Source organism: Gymnoscopelus braueri (genome assembly GCF_963280865.1).
Source record: "Gymnoscopelus braueri genome assembly, chromosome: 13".
Taxonomy (NCBI): Eukaryota; Metazoa; Chordata; class Actinopteri; order Myctophiformes; family Myctophidae; genus Gymnoscopelus; species Gymnoscopelus braueri.
In genome coordinates, this window is record NC_137615.1 from 14,162,715 (window position 1) to 14,181,934 (window position 19,220).

General features: G+C 40.5%; 1 protein-coding gene across 1 annotated transcript in view; it reads right to left on the reverse strand.

The window, feature by feature from the left end:
• The window catches only part of LOC308099212 (retinoic acid receptor alpha-A-like), a 40,869-nt gene that overhangs the window by 6,479 nt on the left and 15,170 nt on the right, over positions 1-19,220 (reverse strand). Inside the window, exons 2-8 of the mRNA XM_080447859.1 lie at positions 12,584-12,738; positions 5,829-5,970; positions 4,545-4,705; positions 3,529-3,705; positions 783-987; positions 409-476; positions 74-164 (exon numbers count right to left, since the gene is read on the reverse strand). Coding sequence (XP_080303985.1) covers positions 74-164; positions 409-476; positions 783-987; positions 3,529-3,705; positions 4,545-4,705; positions 5,829-5,970; positions 12,584-12,738 — 999 coding nt within the window. The remainder of the gene's footprint in view (positions 1-73; positions 165-408; positions 477-782; positions 988-3,528; positions 3,706-4,544; positions 4,706-5,828; positions 5,971-12,583; positions 12,739-19,220) is intronic.

Here is a 19,220-nt window from a genome sequence, read left to right on the forward strand (position 1 = left end):
AGGTCAAAATGGGTTAAAGTGTGTGTGTGTGTGTGTGTGTGTGTGTGTGTGTGTGTGTGTGTGCGCGTCTCACCCTTGACGCTGATGCTTCTGAGGTCGGTAATCTTCATCAGCATCTTAGGAAACATGCTGGGTTTGTCAGGCCTCCTCCTCCTCACGTAGATCTGCATGGTTACATATTGTTAGGTGTCCGTGTTTCAACATTATGGAATATGGAATAGGGCTGCAACTATATCAATTATCTTTAGTCTATCCATTACTTTTTCAAATAATAAGATAAGCGATCTGTATAAAATTCCTAATTTGGAATGCAATAGCACACTTTTTTTTAACTTCAGACATTGATTCACAACAATAATTCTATTTTACAGACACATTTTTCCAATTAGGTTCAACAGAAAAACCCACCTTCAGGGCTTCTAACAACGGCTCCTGCAAAACGTCCACCTTGTCTGACTCCTCCAGGTCCTGACGGTCTGCACACACACACACACACACACACATTATAATTATTATTATAATGAAAAACAGTCAGATAGCAGTACTGCATGGCGTTAAATATCATGCTAGAAGTACCGTAGCATCTCAGTGTAGAAATGACCAGGTCTGTTCTCACACACTGTGATATTGTTATAAGTTGTATTGATAGTTTGAAACCAATTTACTAAGAACTAAGAACTTACACATGAACATAGTTTATGTGCTTTAGGAATAGCTTGGTAAAACGCCCAATTCTTTTTTCAATCCTTTTGACATGACGTTGAGCCAGTGAGGTGCAGTACCTCCACAGAGCAGGCAGATGGCGCTGAGGAGTCCCGTCTCGGCGTCGTCCATCTCCAGAGGCAGCAGCTGGTTGGCGAAGGAGAACACCAGGTCTGTGAGCGGGCCGAACCCCGCGTTGTGCATCTGGGTCCGGTTCAGAGTCAGGCCGTCTGAGAAGGTCATGGTGTCCTGGTCCGGTGTGTAGCGGGTACAGATCCGCAAGATCTGGGGGACAAGGGACAAGGGACACGATAGAATCAGTGTTGCCGGAAGAAATCCAAAAGAAGCGACTGGGTCACACTTTAAACCTGGCTATTTGAAAATAGACAATCTACAAGCTCACAACGCGTCGACGTGTCACGCATGGTGAGCTTGTCGATCTGCTATTTTCCAAAAAGTGCAAAATGTGTTTTATTTTTTTGACATTCCAACAACACAAATCTGGTACGGGGGTCCCTGGTCCTGGAACTATATATTTTCAGATATATCCGCGGACAAATACATATTCATTTTGGGGTCCTTGACATGAAAATGGTTGAGAACCACTGGTTTCAACCATAATTTAAAAAATAATTGGAAGCGAGCCCAAATAAGCAACTACACTTCAGAAACGAGCTATAAAAAAAAACGCAACCCACAACTACCAATATTTACAAGCGACTTTACAGAAAAACAAACCCAAAGTTGCTTATAATAAGCAGACTTGGCAACGCTGAATAGAATACATGTTCAATGTAGAGGAGGATTTTTTTTCTAACCCTTTTAAATAAATAAACAGAACCTAACAATAACATTGTCATTCTTGGCGCTATGGCCTTGAGTTACACAGGGCCATAATGGCTAGGGAGATAACAGACACAGATCAGTAATCATGTGTGCATAAGTAAGTAACAAAGTATGTACTTTATATGTTGTATAACTTTAAGTCATATTTTATTGATCACCGTCAGGCAGACGCACACATACTGTATGTACACGTGCCTGACTGTGCTCAATAAAATATGACTTAAAGGAGCAGTTCACCCAAAAAATGACTTATTTTCTATGAATTACACACCCCATGAAGCCTTGAATTTATGTTTTTTGTCGCATTCCTAAGGCAATAATTTGATGACCGACCGGCAGGTGAACTACTCCTTTAAGTTAGCCAACCCAGTGCCCAAGCACTCGCCTTCATAATTTCTCTCGTTTACTGTATTTCTCTCTTGCCAAACCACAGTTAATCTCCGCCTCGCTTTCACTCGGTACAAAGACTAGGATACGTTGTTTTGTTTTAACCTGCTGTTTAGTTGTTGTTTTTTTTACACTTTGGCTATTCAAAAATAGCAGATATACAAGCTCGTAGCGCGGCACCGAGTGCCGCGCTACGAGCTTGTAGATCTGCTATTTTTGAAAAATCGTGAAAACTTTGAATATATATATATTTAAAGCGAACATTTGTAACTCAAATCTTTGCTTCTGGGGGTCCCTGGAACTAAACATTTTGAGATGGGGTCGGCGGCCAAATACATATCATTTTGGGGGTCTTTGACATGAAAAAGATTGAGAACCACTGATATAGAAACATAAGTTTTCAGACGACTGTTAGGATTTAGAAGACATTTTTAGAATTGGCTTCAGGTCTTAAAGGGTTAAACTGGTGTGCTCAATTCAAAAGTCTTCAGAGAATGATGGGTGCTGACCCACATGGCACAAAGGTAGCAAATGCATGTGTCATCACTCGCAAATAAGTATGTAACGCTTTTAATAATGCACAGTAATGCCTCAGTGTTTCAGAGACACGGGTGAAAAAGGCCACTGCCTTGCTCAAGGGCCCTGGCAGTAATATGCACTTAACATGCATGCCCTTTGATGTGGAAGGGAGGAAAGCCGTGGGGAGGACATGCAAACGTGTGTGTGTGTGCGTGTGTGTGTGTGTGTGTGTGTGTGTGTGTGTGTGTGTGTGTGTGTGTGTGTGTGTGTGTGTGTGTGTGTGTGTGTGTGTGTGTGTGTGCACGCGTGCGTAACTTTTAGTTGCCATGTTTGATCCAAAGCGCACCTCACATTAAGTAAATAAATAACAATGCTTTGTAAAAAAGAGGGCGAAATGCTTAATTTTAACCACATGAAACCATAGCGTCCCTATTCTGGGCATGTCATGATAGGCGAAAACAGGGAAACATTTGGCAAAAACAGCATACCGACAAACTCACGCGTTGTGAGATTGTATATCTAGTATTCTGTATGTGAGTGAGTGAGTGAGTGAGTGAGTGAGTGAGTGAGTGAGTGAGTGAGTGAGTGAGTGAGTGAGTGCGAGCATGCAGTGGTGGAAAAGGTACTCTAATTTTAAGTATCAACACTGCAATGTAGAAATACTCTGTTACAAGTAAAAGTCAGAAATTCAGAGTTTACTTGAGTAAAAGTACAAAAGTATTGGTATCAAAATGTACTTGAAGTACCCAAGTAGAAAGTACTCAGTATGTAGAAGTATGTCCCACAAATCTTTTGAAAATAGCAGATCTACAAGCTCACAATGCGTCGCACCGCGACGCATTGTGAGCTTGTAGATCGGCTATTTTCAAATGGCCGAAATGTATACAGGGCTGAAGTGGGTAATGTAACTTTTGTAATAATAATCCAAATCTACAAAGTAACTAGTAAATAGTTTTATAATTAATATGATAATTGTAGTGGAGTAAAAGTATAATATTTGCCTCTGAGATGTAGTGGAGTAGTAGTAAAAGTACTGCAAATTGGAAATACTGCACGTAGGTATTAAACACTCACCAGGATGTCGAGGCAGGCGGCTTTGAGCAGCGTGATCTGGTCGGCGATGCTGAGCGTGGTGAAGCCCGGCAGCTGCTTGGCGAACTCCACCGTCTTTATGATGCACTTTGTGGACAACTCGCTGAACTTGTCCCACAGGCTGTGGTCCAGAGCCACGCGGTGCTCCGAACTGTTGTTCTGCAACAGAGGACACGCGCACACACATTCTTTATTTATTTATTCTTTATTCTATATGTATACAAGCCGGATGCACCACGGACGCCCCGCTAGTCTCCACTGTGGTGGGTAGGAGCTACCCCTGCACACAGGCAGTGTTGATTTCATCGACTAAAACTATGACGAAATTCGACTACCTTTTTTCACCGACGAAAACTAAATAAAAACTAAGCTACGATGACTAAAACTAAGACTAAATATATTGACAATTTCGTCAACAAATAAAAACTAGACTAAAATGTTAGTGAGGGACGAGTGGAGAAGAGATCCAGTAGAACTAAAAGACAAGTCATTTTATGTTTGGTTGCGCTCGGGTGTTGCGCTCTGAAAATAGCAGATCTACAAGCTCACAACACGTCGCGCTGCGACGCGTTGTGAGCTTGTGGATCGGCTATGTTCAGCATGCAACGAAGTGTAAGATCAGCCATTATGACGCCATCAAGGCACCGCCACAACACATTTTAGTCAACAAAATCAACTGTATATTTAGTCGACTAAAATCTTATGATATTTAGTCGACTAAAACTAGACTAACGGTAAAACATTTCAGATGACTAAAATATGACTATGATTGAATTTTATTCAAAAGACTATGAGTTATGCCTGATTTATACTATTTATACCAAAAAGTAGCAGATTTTGTAAACCGGCATTTCTTTTGCAATTTTCCCGCTATTTTCAATGCTTCATTGAACATTTACAATGTCCTAAAATGTGGATATTCTCACAAGTGTAGTAATACAAACGTGTGTGTGTGTGTGTGTGTGTGTGTGTGTGTGTGTGTGTGTGTCTTTATGTACCGTTGTGTATTTCCCCAGCTGGCAGAGAGAGGGGAAGGTGTCCTGATGTGCCCGTCTCACTCGCTCTATCATCCCCTCTTCATCGGCTGACAGGACGTAGCTCTCCACCACCTCCACCCTCCTCTCCTCCTTCTTCTTCTTTGCTCTGTCGTTCCGCACGGCTAGTGGTGGACAGAGAGAGGAACAATATATATCGTTGCTGTCGGGGCAGAAACCTCTTATCTCCATAATTACTCAAACTTTTTGTGTATTTTTTCGTAAATTAACGCCCTACTTGATCATACTACAGCGGCACACAAAAGACAAAAGCATCAAAAGTAGCAGATCTACAAGCTCGAAACGCAAATCCTGAAAAAGTAACAGTTTTGGATATATGAGGTTTCCACCCGACAGAGACGACATATAAATCCAATAGGCTGCAACTATCGATTATATTTCCTTTGCGATTATTCTATCGATTACTTTCTCTATCAACCCATTAAGACCTGAAGCCGATTCTACAATGTCTTCTAAATCCCGCCAGGTTTCTGAAAAACGTATGTTTCTATATCAGTGGTGCTCAAACATTTTCATGTCAAGGACCCCCAACATGATATGTATTTGGCCGCCGACCCCCCATCTCAAAATATTTTGTTCCAGGGACCCCCCAGAAGCAAAGATTTGAGTTAAAAATGTTCCTTGAAAAGAATACACATATTCAAAGATTTGCACGCATTTTCACGCTTTTTCTAAAATAGCAGATCTACAAGCTCACAGCGCGGCACCGAGTGCCGCGCTATGAGCTTGTATATCTGCTATTTTTGAATAGCCAAAGTGTAAAATAATGCTTTTTAGCTCAAATCAAAAAATGACACAGATGCGTCCCAGGTCTTAATGGGTTAATCAAGTATTAATCAAGTAAATCTAATAATCAAGTGATTTGGAAGCGTTTTTTTCATGTTTTTAAAAATATCGCATATTAAAAAAGATATATTTAAATATAATTTAAAATGTATATCTTTAATAAACCATTTAAGCCCTATTTTATACCTTTTTTTTTTTACTAGCTATTTTTGGGGAAAATACCTAGTGTAATCATAGCGAGTGAGTGACCACTAGAGGGAGACACATATCAGAGTTTAAAATCACAGGGAGTGACAATGAGTGATAATCAGAAAGTGAGAAAGTGCTTTGATGTGAGATCTGAGGATGGCAATATGAATGCACACACACACACACACACACACACACACACACACACACACACACACGCACACACACGCGCACACACACAAAAATACTCACATTCTTTGGACATGCCGACATCAAGACATTTCTGCAGCCGACACGACTGGCACCTGTTCCTTGTCACCTTGTTGATGACACAGCCCTTCTCTCTGTGACACGTATACACCATGTTCTTCTGGATGCTGCGCCGAAAGAAACCCTGAGAGAGAGAGAGAGAGAGACATTTTTGTTGGCCATTCTTAAATTCTTTTTCTAAATCCTAACAGTTTTTTGAAAAAAAATAAAAATAAAAAAATTCAAGATTTTTCAAAAATAGCAGATCTACAAGCTCATAGCGCGGCACTCGGTGCCGCGCTATGAGCTTGTATATCTGCTATTTTTGAATAGCCAAAGAAATCTAAAGTGACACAGATGCGTTCCAGGTATTAATGGGTTAATTGTCATAAAATAATCGCGATTTAATTATCTAATTGTGTTTGTGGCACTGAACATTGGAAACATATACAGTAAATAGGCTTTGTAGACAAACATTGCGCGGGGCAGATAAGACAATAACTTAAATATACAATGATTGTCTTTTATACAATGATATAAAAGACAATGACCAAAATAAATATAGTACAACATAAATAATGTACTATGGCCAAAACAGGCCATATACTTAATAATAAGCGAAAATAGCTCACAACGAGCTATTGTTGTGAGCTCTGAAATCTGCTATTTTTGAAAAAGTTTGAATGAACGTTTTTCAACATTTCGTAAATGTATTTGCCGAAAACGTCCAAAAATAGTGACACTAGGTGAAAAGTGGGTTGAAAGAGCATAGACAACGACGGGAAATATGACAACTGTTCTGTTAACGGAAACGATTATACCGATTATGCAAAACACACTTGCAATTAGCTCAAATAATTGGGATCAGGCGATTATGTAATAATTGTGACAGAGGGAGACAGAGAGAGAGAGAGAGAGAGAGAGAGAGAGAGATGGGGGGTAGCAGGAAAGTAAGAAATTGAGCAGTGACATTGTTACAGTGTGACACTTGGACACCTTGATATCGTTGCTCTCGGGCAGAAACCTCTCATTTCCATATTTTAATCGTAATGGTAAATTAACGCCCTACACTTGATCATACTACACCACAGCGTCACACAAAAAGCATCCAAAAGTATTATTATTATTTTCGCAATTTCTTCGAAATTGCGAAACAACCCTAAGTTTGGGGAAACAAGAATTATTAGTGGATACCTGGTAACATTTCAAAATGTTATGAAATGCTGACGTTTATGAATGTTATCCGGTTTGGTGGACGTACAGTCACTCCTGACTCATACATCCTCTCCTCAACGACTACCAGGACATAGATGCATGGCGTTTCTTAAAGGATCTACACCATGAATTTAAAAATATTTAATATTTAATATCATATTGTTTATGTCCCTCAAACGTTTTTCAAAAGGTTTGAGCCCTAAATCAAGCCTCAGATATACTCATTCCAACTAACTTCTCTCTGACTTATAAAGCACTTTCACCTGCAATACCACATTGTCCTGATTTGCACGTTGTTTTTTTTTAAGTTGGAACTGAAAAACGGGAGGGATTGTACCGCTAGTGACGTCACTTTCGGGGCCAAATCAGTTTGGCCTGTTTTGAGACCAATTTACATAAAACCCCAGATATGCTGTGAAAGCCTGAGTGCTCAAACTGGGGGTATTTTTGGGGATAGAAGAGAGGTAGGGGAGACCAAAAACACACAAAAAAGAAGTAAAAGTTAAAATTCATGGTGTAGTCCCTTTAACATTATGCCCCCATACACACGGATGACAATTGCCGTTTAGGAATAACACCAGAACCAATTTGTTGCCGTCGAGCAGAAACCTCTTATCTCCATATTTAAACTTTTTGTGTTTTTCAGTAAATCAACGCCCTACTTGATCACACTACAGCGTCACACAAAAAGCATGAAAAGTAGCAGATCCGCAAGCTCGAAACCGCGCCGCGTTTCGAGCTTGCGGATCTGCTACTTTTGCTATTTTTTAATTTGAATCCTGTAAAGTAACAGTTTTGGACATACGAGGTGTCCACCCAACAGAGACGAAGTGTCATAATCGCCATGAATGTCACTGGGACCGACATTCTTTCCCATTGTCATAGCTATACTTGCATCTCTTGCCAACGGGAGAGCACAGACGGACAGAAGTTCTTGTTTATCGGTGGTCATAGAGACGGCGATAAACATGGCAGGATAGTGTGGATAGATACCGTAATAGCACTCACTGAGAGTACAGAACATGTAAGCCAATGAGGAGCTTTATTGCTAGAAATAAAACACATGACTTTAATTACCTTTTATTAATATAAAAAAACAGATTCACACCACTCACCACCACAACACACAAACTTCAATTAAGCAATATAACTCTTGTCAGGTTGCGGTTAAGACTGGGCAATATATCATATTGTTATTATATTGATATTGTGATATGAGACCAAATATAATCTGGGATTTTGGATATCATAATATTGTGACTAAATTTTGTATTTTCCAGGTTTTAATCTGTTTCTTGAAAAGTAGGAAAAAAATAGCAGATCTATAAGCTCACAATGCATCACGATGCAATACATCGAGAGCTTGTAGACGGTCTATTATTGCCCGGCCCTAGTTGTGCTATATTTTGATTAGTAGGACTGAGCAATAGCCCTTAGCTGTGCTATAATCAGGATTTGAGATTTTATTGCCACAACAATGATTGATTGCTAGTACTTTGTTTTCGTACATACTCACAAGACAGATAACATTAGCAAAACAAAGCCAGTGCATGTCACCATTCTACGTGTTCTTTTCTTAGCCACGGATGGATATAAAACTGTGCAAAGGCATTAGATAGCTATACCACCGCTAATTGACTCACCTGAAGAGTGCATACACCCATAAAAAAACGTACAAACAGATTAAATCAAAATAAATAATGAAGCTTGCAGCCTTGCACACTAATCTCTAAAGAGTTTTGCATTAATAAACCACTGACCTGATTTGGCAATAATATGCCTTCTTCCGTGTGTCATTTTTTACCACTACTCATATTATACCACTACTCTAAAACAACTACGGCTGACTTCAAATCATTATCATGATAATTTCAAACCTTTGCCACGATTAAATGATTATATTAAAAAAAAGTGGAAAATAGCAGATCTACAACCTCACAATGTGTCACAATGCTGCACGTTGTGATCTTGTAAATCAGCTATTTTCAACGACAACAAAAAATGATGTAAATTCATTGATATGTAAGGAGTAAAATATTATCCCCCCCCCAAAAAACTAACCCTACACACAAGTGTTTAAACGATAATTCGATTAACCTACATGAGAGAGATTAAGTCGGTTACTGGTTCAGAATGTCGGTTTCGATATATTTCCGGTTAATTACCCAGCCCTACCAACCCAACCGATAACATGGTGTGATTAGAGCTACCTATTTTATAAAAGGGACGACACAACTCAATATACAGACTAATTACAAATACCAGGCCGACATTGAGAGAGCCATGACCTTTGTGTATAGAAAACTAGTCCTATACGCTCTTACACACACATTGACAAATGTCCACTGACACACAATGCAGTACACATACACAATCGACATATTCACACACAAAAACATGAACATACTCAGACGCACACGCGGTTTGTTTACGCACGCATGTCAGTTGTCCCCGCGTTGACATCAGCGCGTGTGCGCGAGTGATCATGTGTCTAAATTTGTGTGCATTGATGTGTGTGTGTGTGTGTGTGTGTGTGCCTGTGTGTATGTGTGCGCATTCATGCGTGTAAATGCAAATGCGTGAGAGCAGTGTGTGTGCAGGATTATGTGAACTGCAAAGAGGCTTACAAAGCCTAGGGGAAGTGTAAAGGTTGTGACCTGCTGGTCACTCCATCGCTCGTCTGTTTCTCATGGAATGTTTCTCTCTACTGTTCGCTCTATTTCGGTGGTTCGTTCCCCAACCTTTTTACGGACGCAAAGGCCCACTTTGGAAATCTCGAAAGTGTTTGTTCGCAGGCCCACCCATCTGACTGTTCTGGATTGGATCACACATCTTCTCTTATGGCGACTCTGGCACCAAATCTTTTCAGATGGGGTCCAAAACCAAATATATATATATATATACGTATATAAATTCTGGGGTCCTTGAAATGAGAATGTTTGAGATCCAATGCTCTATCTTCCCTCCATCCTCCATTCTTTCATTCTTTCTGTGGCTCTCTTAACCACATAAGCACCTATATACACTTTGTCATATGATGAATAGCGAGGAAAAAATGGGGGAAAAAAGATCTTGTGAGCTTGTTGGAATATTTTTGCTATTTTCTAAACTTTTCAAAAATATAAAAAAAAGTAAAACAAAACAAAACAAAACAATGTTTGAAAAGTTTCACCTACTATGACATGCCCAAAATAGGGATGCCAGGTGGAATGTGGTTATTCAGCAATTCACACACAATAAAGATAATCATGTCAATTTAGCTTGAAGTGATATTTTCCTCACACACACACACACACACACTGATTATCATGTTTGCTTCGATGCAAATCGCTTGACTTGAAAAACGTCCAACTTCTGTTCAACCGTGAAAGGTGAAACCGTGTCAGGTGAAAAGGTTTTGATGCTTTTGTGTGACGCTGTAGTATGATCAAGTAGGGCGTTAATTTACTAAAAATATTTCTTGGTGCTGCGACCTTGACTTGACATTTAAAAATGTCCCTCAGAATCAATCACACCACAGCCACAACTTTATGTCTCCTTTCTCTGTCTCTCTCTCTCCTAGAATCTCTCCATGGCTCCCTCTGTCTCTACGTTCTCTCCATTTTCTTTCCGTAGCTGCTATTACTTTTACACACACACACACACACACACACACACACACACACGTACACACAGTCCGTATGTGTGTGTGTGTGTGTGTCACTCTATTTTTAGCCAGTAAATCCAGGTCTTCTAGCAATGACCTGCATCTGCTGGCCTCGGGCCAGCTTATCCAGAATATACTGTATGTTTGTGTGTGTGTGTGTGTGTGTGTGTGTGTGTGTGTGTGTGTGTGTGTGTGTGTGTGTGTGTGTGTGTGTGTGTGTGTGTGTGTGTGTGTGTGTGTGTGTGTGTGTGTGTGTGTGTGTGTGCTTGCGTGAGCTTGTTTCATGTCTGCCAGCGAAATTGCACACATATCTGTTTCAAAATCAAGAGTGTCATTGTTGCATGAAGTGTATCTGCGTGTGTATGTGGGTCAATGTGTAAATGTGTTCATGCGTGTGTGCTAGTGTTGACGTGCACGTGTGCACTTTTTGTGAGGGTTCATATACAGTACGTACAGTGTACTAGTACATACAGTACATATTTGCATGTGTTTTACGTGCGATCTTGCAGACTTGCACGTGAACATGCTCCAGAACTATGGAATGAACTCCCCATTGCAATTAGAACTGCAGACTCACTCCCGATCTTCTGCCGTAAGCTGAAGACCCACCTCTTCAGACTCCACCTCAGCCCGTAGCCCTTGCCCTAGCCTTGACGACCTTGCAGGATTATGCAAAGGCTAAAATGTAGCTTACATAGCATGTTATGTAGACAGATGCCAGGTCATTGTTGGCCTGGCATCCTATAGTGTGTATAGTTTCAATGTAGGCTGACGATAGGTTCTTTGTTTACGTATGTATTAGTTATTATTAGATTATTGGTTTACTTATGTAGTATTTTATTATTAGATTACTATTTTCATGCATTTGATGTATACTGTAAATTGCTCTGGATTAAAAGCGCCTAAACTGTAAACTGTAAACATGCGTTTGTATTCACAGACAAATGTGTGCGTGCGCACACGCACACACACACACACACACACACACAGTTGCTGTCGGGCAGGAACCTTATATTTCCATTTTTCAACATGTTTTCGCAAATGAATGCCCTACCTTCGCCTTACTACAGTGTCACACAAAAGTAGCAAAAATAGCCGCTCTACAACCTCACAACATGTCGCATCGCGTCACGTTGCGAGCTTGTAGATCGGCAATTCTTTACTATTTTAGATATATGTTGTTTTTTTTCTGAAATTGGAAGTGGTTAAGTCTGTCTGTGGGTTTTTATAAATGTTGAACCAATGAAACAACAAAAGCTTGTGACTAAATAATAACTCCACTGACTGGATCCATTGAAACACAGGTTCTTTTTGACCATTTCCTGAAAAGTAACAGTTATGGACATACAAGGCTTCCACCCGACAGTGACGACTTGTATTTGAGCTCCTACCCCCCCCCCCTCCACATGGAGATTGTGGGGTTAACTGAGCAGGAGGGTGAAATGATAGATTCATCTATTCCACTGGGAAATACTGTACCATGGACTGTATTTTGTGCCGGTAGCCATGAAGATCTATAATGAGGCACACAGGTTGGTTGCTCAGCTCGTTAAATAGTCTAATTAGCTCTGAAGTAACAACAGCTTTAACAAGCTTGCAGATCTGCTATTTTTTATGCTTTTGTGTGACGCTGTAGTATGTAGGGCATTAATTTACGAAAAAAATGAAAAAGTATATGAGAGATAAGAGGTTTCTGCCCGACAGCGACGATATACAGTTGTATATTTAGTCCATTATTGATGGTGCTTCTTCGTTGTGTGATGTACTGCTTGCAGTAAAGCACATTTTCTTGCCCTGAAACTGTATCTTAACTGCTGGACTGCCCTTGGCGACTGATTTTCCCCTTGCGGGATCAAAAAAAGGTCTGGTCTTGTTGTCTTATCTTATTTTATCTTACCTTGCAGCCCTCACAGGCGCTGACTCCGTAGTGATACCCGGACGACTTGTCCTGGCAGACGAAGCAGGGCTTGTAGATGCGAGGAGGGGGCGGGGGAGAGGGGGGGCCGGGCACCAACAGGTCCTCCCCCGAGCTGCTGCTTCCTGTCTCGATGGCTGGGAGGAGAGAGGAAGAGAGAGGAGGAGAGGAGACGTTACTATACAGGAAGGAGGTGCCAAACGTCCACGTGAAGAGGATCCTTCCTGAGGGAGCTAGCCTCCGTTTGTAATTAGACACACAGACAGACAGACCATTAAAATAACCAGTTATAAGGGTCGTCTTATGGCAGTGGTTCTCAACCAGTGGTCCGGGGACCACCAGTGGTTCTTGAGGGGGTTCCAGCTGGTCCCGAGCTAAATGATGGAGAGTTGTTGGACCCTTATTAGATCTTTAACTCTTGAGAGTGTAAAATGATGTTTCATTTTACACTCTCAAGAGTTAAATTATTGTTAAACATCTACATTACTTAATTTACAAGAAGTCTAAACATTTAGAGAATGTAGAATAATTGTTATTTTGATCAACGTTTGCCTGTTATTATCTCTCCTATGGTACCAACATCAAAACAGCATGGAATTGTGGACAAAATCTCATCCAACGACAAGAAAATATTCTACGTTTTGGGTCTGAGAGTCTAAATCTCACCAAATGGTGGTACGTGGCTCAAATGCGAAAAATAAATAATGGACCTTGATATGAAAAGAGTTGAAAACCACTGCCTTATGGGACAGTCAAGGAACCACTCGATGTCCCCTCCAATCGTTGACCAAATCACAGTACCTACAGCAACTAGCAACTCCTGTGCTTCCTACTGTAATGAGACAGTCCCAAGCAGCCATTATTTCCCCCAAACAATACCAGAATTATCTACTGTAGGAAGCTTCTTTGCAAATAAGACAGTCAGAGCTGATATCTTTATTTACAACTTAAGTTATGAAGGTGCTTTTTGCTTGTGTGTTTCTTAAATGTGTATTGGTACAGTGACCAGACATGGCCGGGGGACTGTCCCGGTTTCAAGCTGGGTGCCCCGAATCCCGACAAATATCTATTAAACACAAACATTGTCTCAGTTTTCACCACAGTTAAAATAATATCACTTGCTGCTTACATAATTAGACGTTTACCATGTTCTGTTCTGTTGAAAGGTGCAGTCACTACTTATGCTAAGTGATAGATTAACTAATTCAAAACAAAAATGTCAAAGAAATTGTCAAAAGTAGCAAAGAATAGCAGATCTCTGTATTTTGGCTATTTACAAATAAATCTATTTCAACCCATTAAAACCGGGAAAGCAACTGTGTAATTTTAGATTTTTGCGTTGACTATTCAAAAATAGCAGACAAGCTCACAGCTTGTACAGCTGCTATTTTTGATTTTTTTTAAAAACATCTTTTGAAAAAAAGTGTGAGAACTACTGATTTAGAAGGCATTTGTAGAATCGGCCTCAGGTCTTAATGGGTTAAGTGATTAAGGGGTCCAGGTTTGGGTTTTTGAAAATATGGTCACCCTGTGTATTGGCAAAGAGTACTTTTGGGGTTTCCACTTAATTACAATGTTAACACTGATGTCTCCACACCAATAAAGCTCTCCACGTGAATTCAGGGGAGCAGAAGGACATGAAGAATGGTGACACGGACAGAGTGTCCTGTTTACAAAGAGAGAGAGAGAAAGACTGAAGGGGGGAAGGGAAGGAGAGGCAGAAGAGACAGAGGGAACTGACATAAACAGAGAAAGGGAGGTGGGGGGTGGATATAGAGAGGAGGGCAGGTTTTGTAAGCTAGTTTCTCCCAAGTTGCAAAGTGACATACAAGTTGCTCTGTTTACAAATGTCTTTATTCCCGTTACTTGTGCGTACATTTCTTAGCTCTAACTTACGATTCATTGTTAAATTTGTTATAAGTTGACACTTGCTTTGGCAATGTAAACGTATGTTTTCCCATGCCAATAAAGCTGAATTGAATTGAATTGAATTGAATTGAATTGAATTGAATTGAATTGAAAGGAGGAATGAGAGAGAGAGAGGGAGTCAGTTGTGCAGATTTAGTACTAACCTGGACAGGGCCATTTGTGCTCGAGCGTGTGTGGGGGAGCGAGAGACTTATGTATGCAAGTGTAGGGTATATGTAAGTATGTGCGCTCTCTCTGTGTGTGTGTGTGTGTGTGTCACGGAAAACTCCCATCAATCCCTGATGTAGAGGCCCCCTGCTGAGCAGTATTTTTCTACTAGCGCACATACTATCCCTCTGTAAGCCACCGTTTCTCCTGTTCCCATCACTCCACCACGCACACACACACACACACACACACACACACACACACACACACACACACACACACACACACACACACACACACACACACACACACACACACACACACACACACACACACACACACACACACACACACACACACACACCTGCAGAGTACATTATGTGTATAATGTGTATAGTATCAACAAAGCTAGAAGACCACTGCCTCATTCAGTGTTACTGTACAATGCACAGGGTCAGCAGCACACAGTTGGTTAAATGCTAACGTGTAGCTGCTAATTCACAGCAAGTGGATAATAGCTATGTGTCGATTCACTATGGCAGGGGTCTTCAACGTTTTTCAGCCCAAGGACCCCTTATCCTAGAGATAGATGAAGCAGGGACCCCCAACTGTATATAGTATAAAAGATTAAACTTTTTTCATAGACTTGTTTGACAGCACTGTCATCAGTGTATGTTGGATTGGTGTTAATGTGGATTTTCCGACATTTAATCACTTAAACTGTCAATACTTAGTAAACGTGACCTTTCACTCTGTACTTAGTGTGCTCTTTTTTTTCCCTTTAAACCAAACCTCTTTGGCGAAAATAGCAGATCTGCTATTTCTGGCAAAACTAGGGTCCCGGACCCCCAGTTGAAGACCCCTGCACTATGGTATTTCTGAAAGAGTAGACTCAGACATGCTGAGGGAAAGACCAAATGCTTTAAGCCAATGGTTCTCAAAGCCAAAGGTCCTTTATCAATATTTTATACGCTGGCTAGTCAAAAATAGCAGATATACAAGCTCACAGTGCTCACAGCGCGGCACGCTATGAGCTTGTATATCTGCTATTTTTGAATAGCCAAAGAAATCTAAAATGACACAGTATGCGTTCCGGGATTCAAAGGGTTAAGTGAGAGATGAGAGTATGGCATGTGGATAATTCAGGTCAGGTGTTTAGATGGTAAAATGGGATCATGGGGCTATTGAGCTACAGTGTAGGGCTGCAACTATCTTAGTTTTCTATCTTAATTATCTCTGCCTAGTGATTATTATATTGATAACGTTTTCGAATAATCGAGAGGTTATATTAAAATGTCTTAATATTCTATTATTATTTTAACCACTTCAGCGTTATTTTATACTTTGTCACTCGACGGTGTCTTGTAAAAACAGTGAAAATAGCTAAGATTGTAGATCAGCTAGTTTCACTATTTATGAAACTTTTCGCCAATAATATGACATGCTCAAAATGATCGATGATCTTTTTTTTTATCGATTAAATCGCTTAGTTCGATTAACTGTCGTATCCCTACTACTACAGTGCGGACAAATCATAGTGAGGTGACGCCACCAGGAGGATGAAGGTGAGGGGCGTGGTTGTTGTTTTAATCTGGAACAGACATATTTCTCACTCTCTGTCGTGATGAAAGGAAGGGACCCTGGAGAAATAATCCCATGACCCATTTTAGAGTCCTCCGTTCAAGAAACCAGGTTCTTAACAGCATCAATCCATCCGCCGCCCCTCCTCCTCCTCCTCTCTCTCTCTCTCTCCAACCCCTCACCTCTAACCTCACATACATTACACACAGGCAAGACATGCACACGCACAAACACACACAATACAGACGCAAACACAGAACACACACACACACACACACACACACACACACACACACACACACACACACACACACACACACACACACACACACACACACACACACACACACACACACACACACACACACACACACACACACACACACACACACACACACACACACCTCCCTTCCCCCATGTGCTAGTATCCATACCAGACATTCCTCAGTTCAGGAGACTCAGCTCTACTCTACTGCTCTCCTCTGTTTAGAGAGAGAGAGAGAGAAAGAGAGAGAGAGAAAGAGAGAGGGAGAAAGCGAGGGAGTAGAGAGACAGACTAAAAGAGACAGAGAGAGAGAGAGAGAGAGAGAGAGAGAGAGAGAGAGAGAGAGAGAGAGAGAGAGAGTTGGCTCAGATTTAGCAAATAAGGTGTTAGTCGTACGTACTAAGCCTTTCTTTCTCTCTTTCACTATCTCCATTCTCCATATCCTTCTGGTTTGTCATCCATATATCACTGTTCTGCTAAGCCGTCGCTCCTTTTGCTCCCTCTCTCTCTCTCCATTTCCTTCTCTCTCTCTCACAGTCCCTCTCTCTCTCTCTCCCTCTGTCAGTGGTGGAAGTACTCCGATTTTTTCTTTTTGTAAAAGTAGAAATACCTGTATTCAAAATTGTACTTGAGTAAAAGTACTAAAGTATTGGCATCAAAATATAACTGCTCACATTTTTCAAAATTTGTCATGTAGATTGGCTATTTTCAAATCGCCGAAGCATAAAATGGTCCTTAACTGGTTAATGTATGTTTTGTTTAATAATAATCTAAAGCTGTAACTAGAATCTAAAGTTCTCAAATTATTGTAGTGCCGTCAAAGGCACAATATTTGCCTTTGAGGTGTAGTGGAGTAGAAGTATTAAGTATCGGGAAAATAAGTACTCAAGTAAAGTGAAAGCACCTCAAAATTGTACTTGCGGGTGCCTGGACCGCTGGTGTAGCGGTCCAGGCACCTACTGTGGGCTCCAAAGTAGCCTGACAGCGTGTCGCGAGTTCGAGTCCCGATCCCAACGGCTGCATGTCACTCCCCATCTCTCTCCCCATTTCCTGTCAACCTACTATCCTATCAATAAAAAGGCATAAAAGCCCCAAAAAAAGATTTAAAAAATAAAATGTACTTGAGCAGTGGTGGAAAAAGTACTAAATTGTTTTACTTAAGTAAAAGTATCAATACTGCAATATAGAAACAAGTACAAGTCCGGTAATGAAAATCTACTTGAGTAAAAGTTCAAAAGTAATGGGATCAAAATATACTTATAAGTACTCATTATACAGAATGTCCCGTTTCAGAAGGTATCATATGTATAAAATGTATACAAAATCTTTTGAAAATAGCAGATCTACAAGCTCACAACGCGCCGCGATGCGACGCGTTGTGAGCTTGTAGATCGTAGGGCATTAACAGAATAATCGAATATTCGACTATCAAAACCACTATTCGACCACTGTAATCAAAGTCGATTATTCTATAAAAAAATAAAATAATAATCAAATCGATTAATCGAATATTCGAATACTTATAGGTCGAATAATTCGAATGCTAAAAATCACTATTCGTGAATGCCCTAGATAGATCGGCTGTTTTCAAATAGTCAAAGTTTAAATAGGTCTGAAGTGGTTAATTGTTAATGTTTTGTAATAATAATCGAAATCTCTTATAATAGTATAATAGTAGTGGAGTAAAAAAGTACATTATTTTGACTGAGTAAAAGTAAAACATTTGAAATACTGTAAAGTAAAAGTACATCAGAATTGTACTTGAGTAAATGTACTTAGTACTTGTGTGTCTCTCCTCCATGCGACTGTGGTCTGTTCTCACTGACACACTAGCCAACAGTTCCCCGAAGCGGTGTCTGACCTCATTTATACTCATCTCATCCCCCTCCATATCATCACTCTTATGATCTCTCTTTCTCTCTCTCACACACACGCAATATCTCTCTCTCTCTCTCTCTCTCCGTCTCTTTCTCTCTCTCTCTCTAGATATTTTCTCTCTAGACACCCAAACCGCGACTCTTACCGCTTAAGCGAAAATAGTAGATCACAACGCGGTGCATCGCGACGCCTTGTAGATCGGCCATTTTCACTATTTCCTTTTCTAACTTTTTTTAAGTTTTCACGTTGGTATTTTCAGCAGGATGGGAGACAACTATTGTAGTGCTTAGCACACTGTAGTGACTGCACTTTGCAATGGAACGGAACATGATAAACATCTCAAAACAAGCATTATTTTCATCTTGGTAAAAACCGGGACATGCTTACTTAGTATTAATGAATGTTGAAAACCGGGACATTTTTGTGTTTTATTCGTTGGGCCTCGGGACACCATGCTTGAAACCGGGACAATGCCAGCAAAACCGGGACGCCTGGTCGCCGTATCTCTCTGCATCTCTTTCTCTCTCTCTCGTGTTATATTTTCTTGACTTTCTCCTCTCTGTATTTTTTGTTTGTCCTTCCTGCTTCACTCTGAACTCCTGCTTAGTTATTTCCTCTACCTGATGGAACGTGATGAAACATAAACCCACACAGCTCTTATTTAATTAATAAGACGATAAATCATTTCTGTTCATCATCTAAAACTTGATCATTACAGAGAGACCCTGGCTGGCTGAACTTAAGGATTGGCCCTGCAAGGTGCATGTACATATTAACACGTCAAGGTTCAATTTATTAAAAACTTCAACCACTTGAATC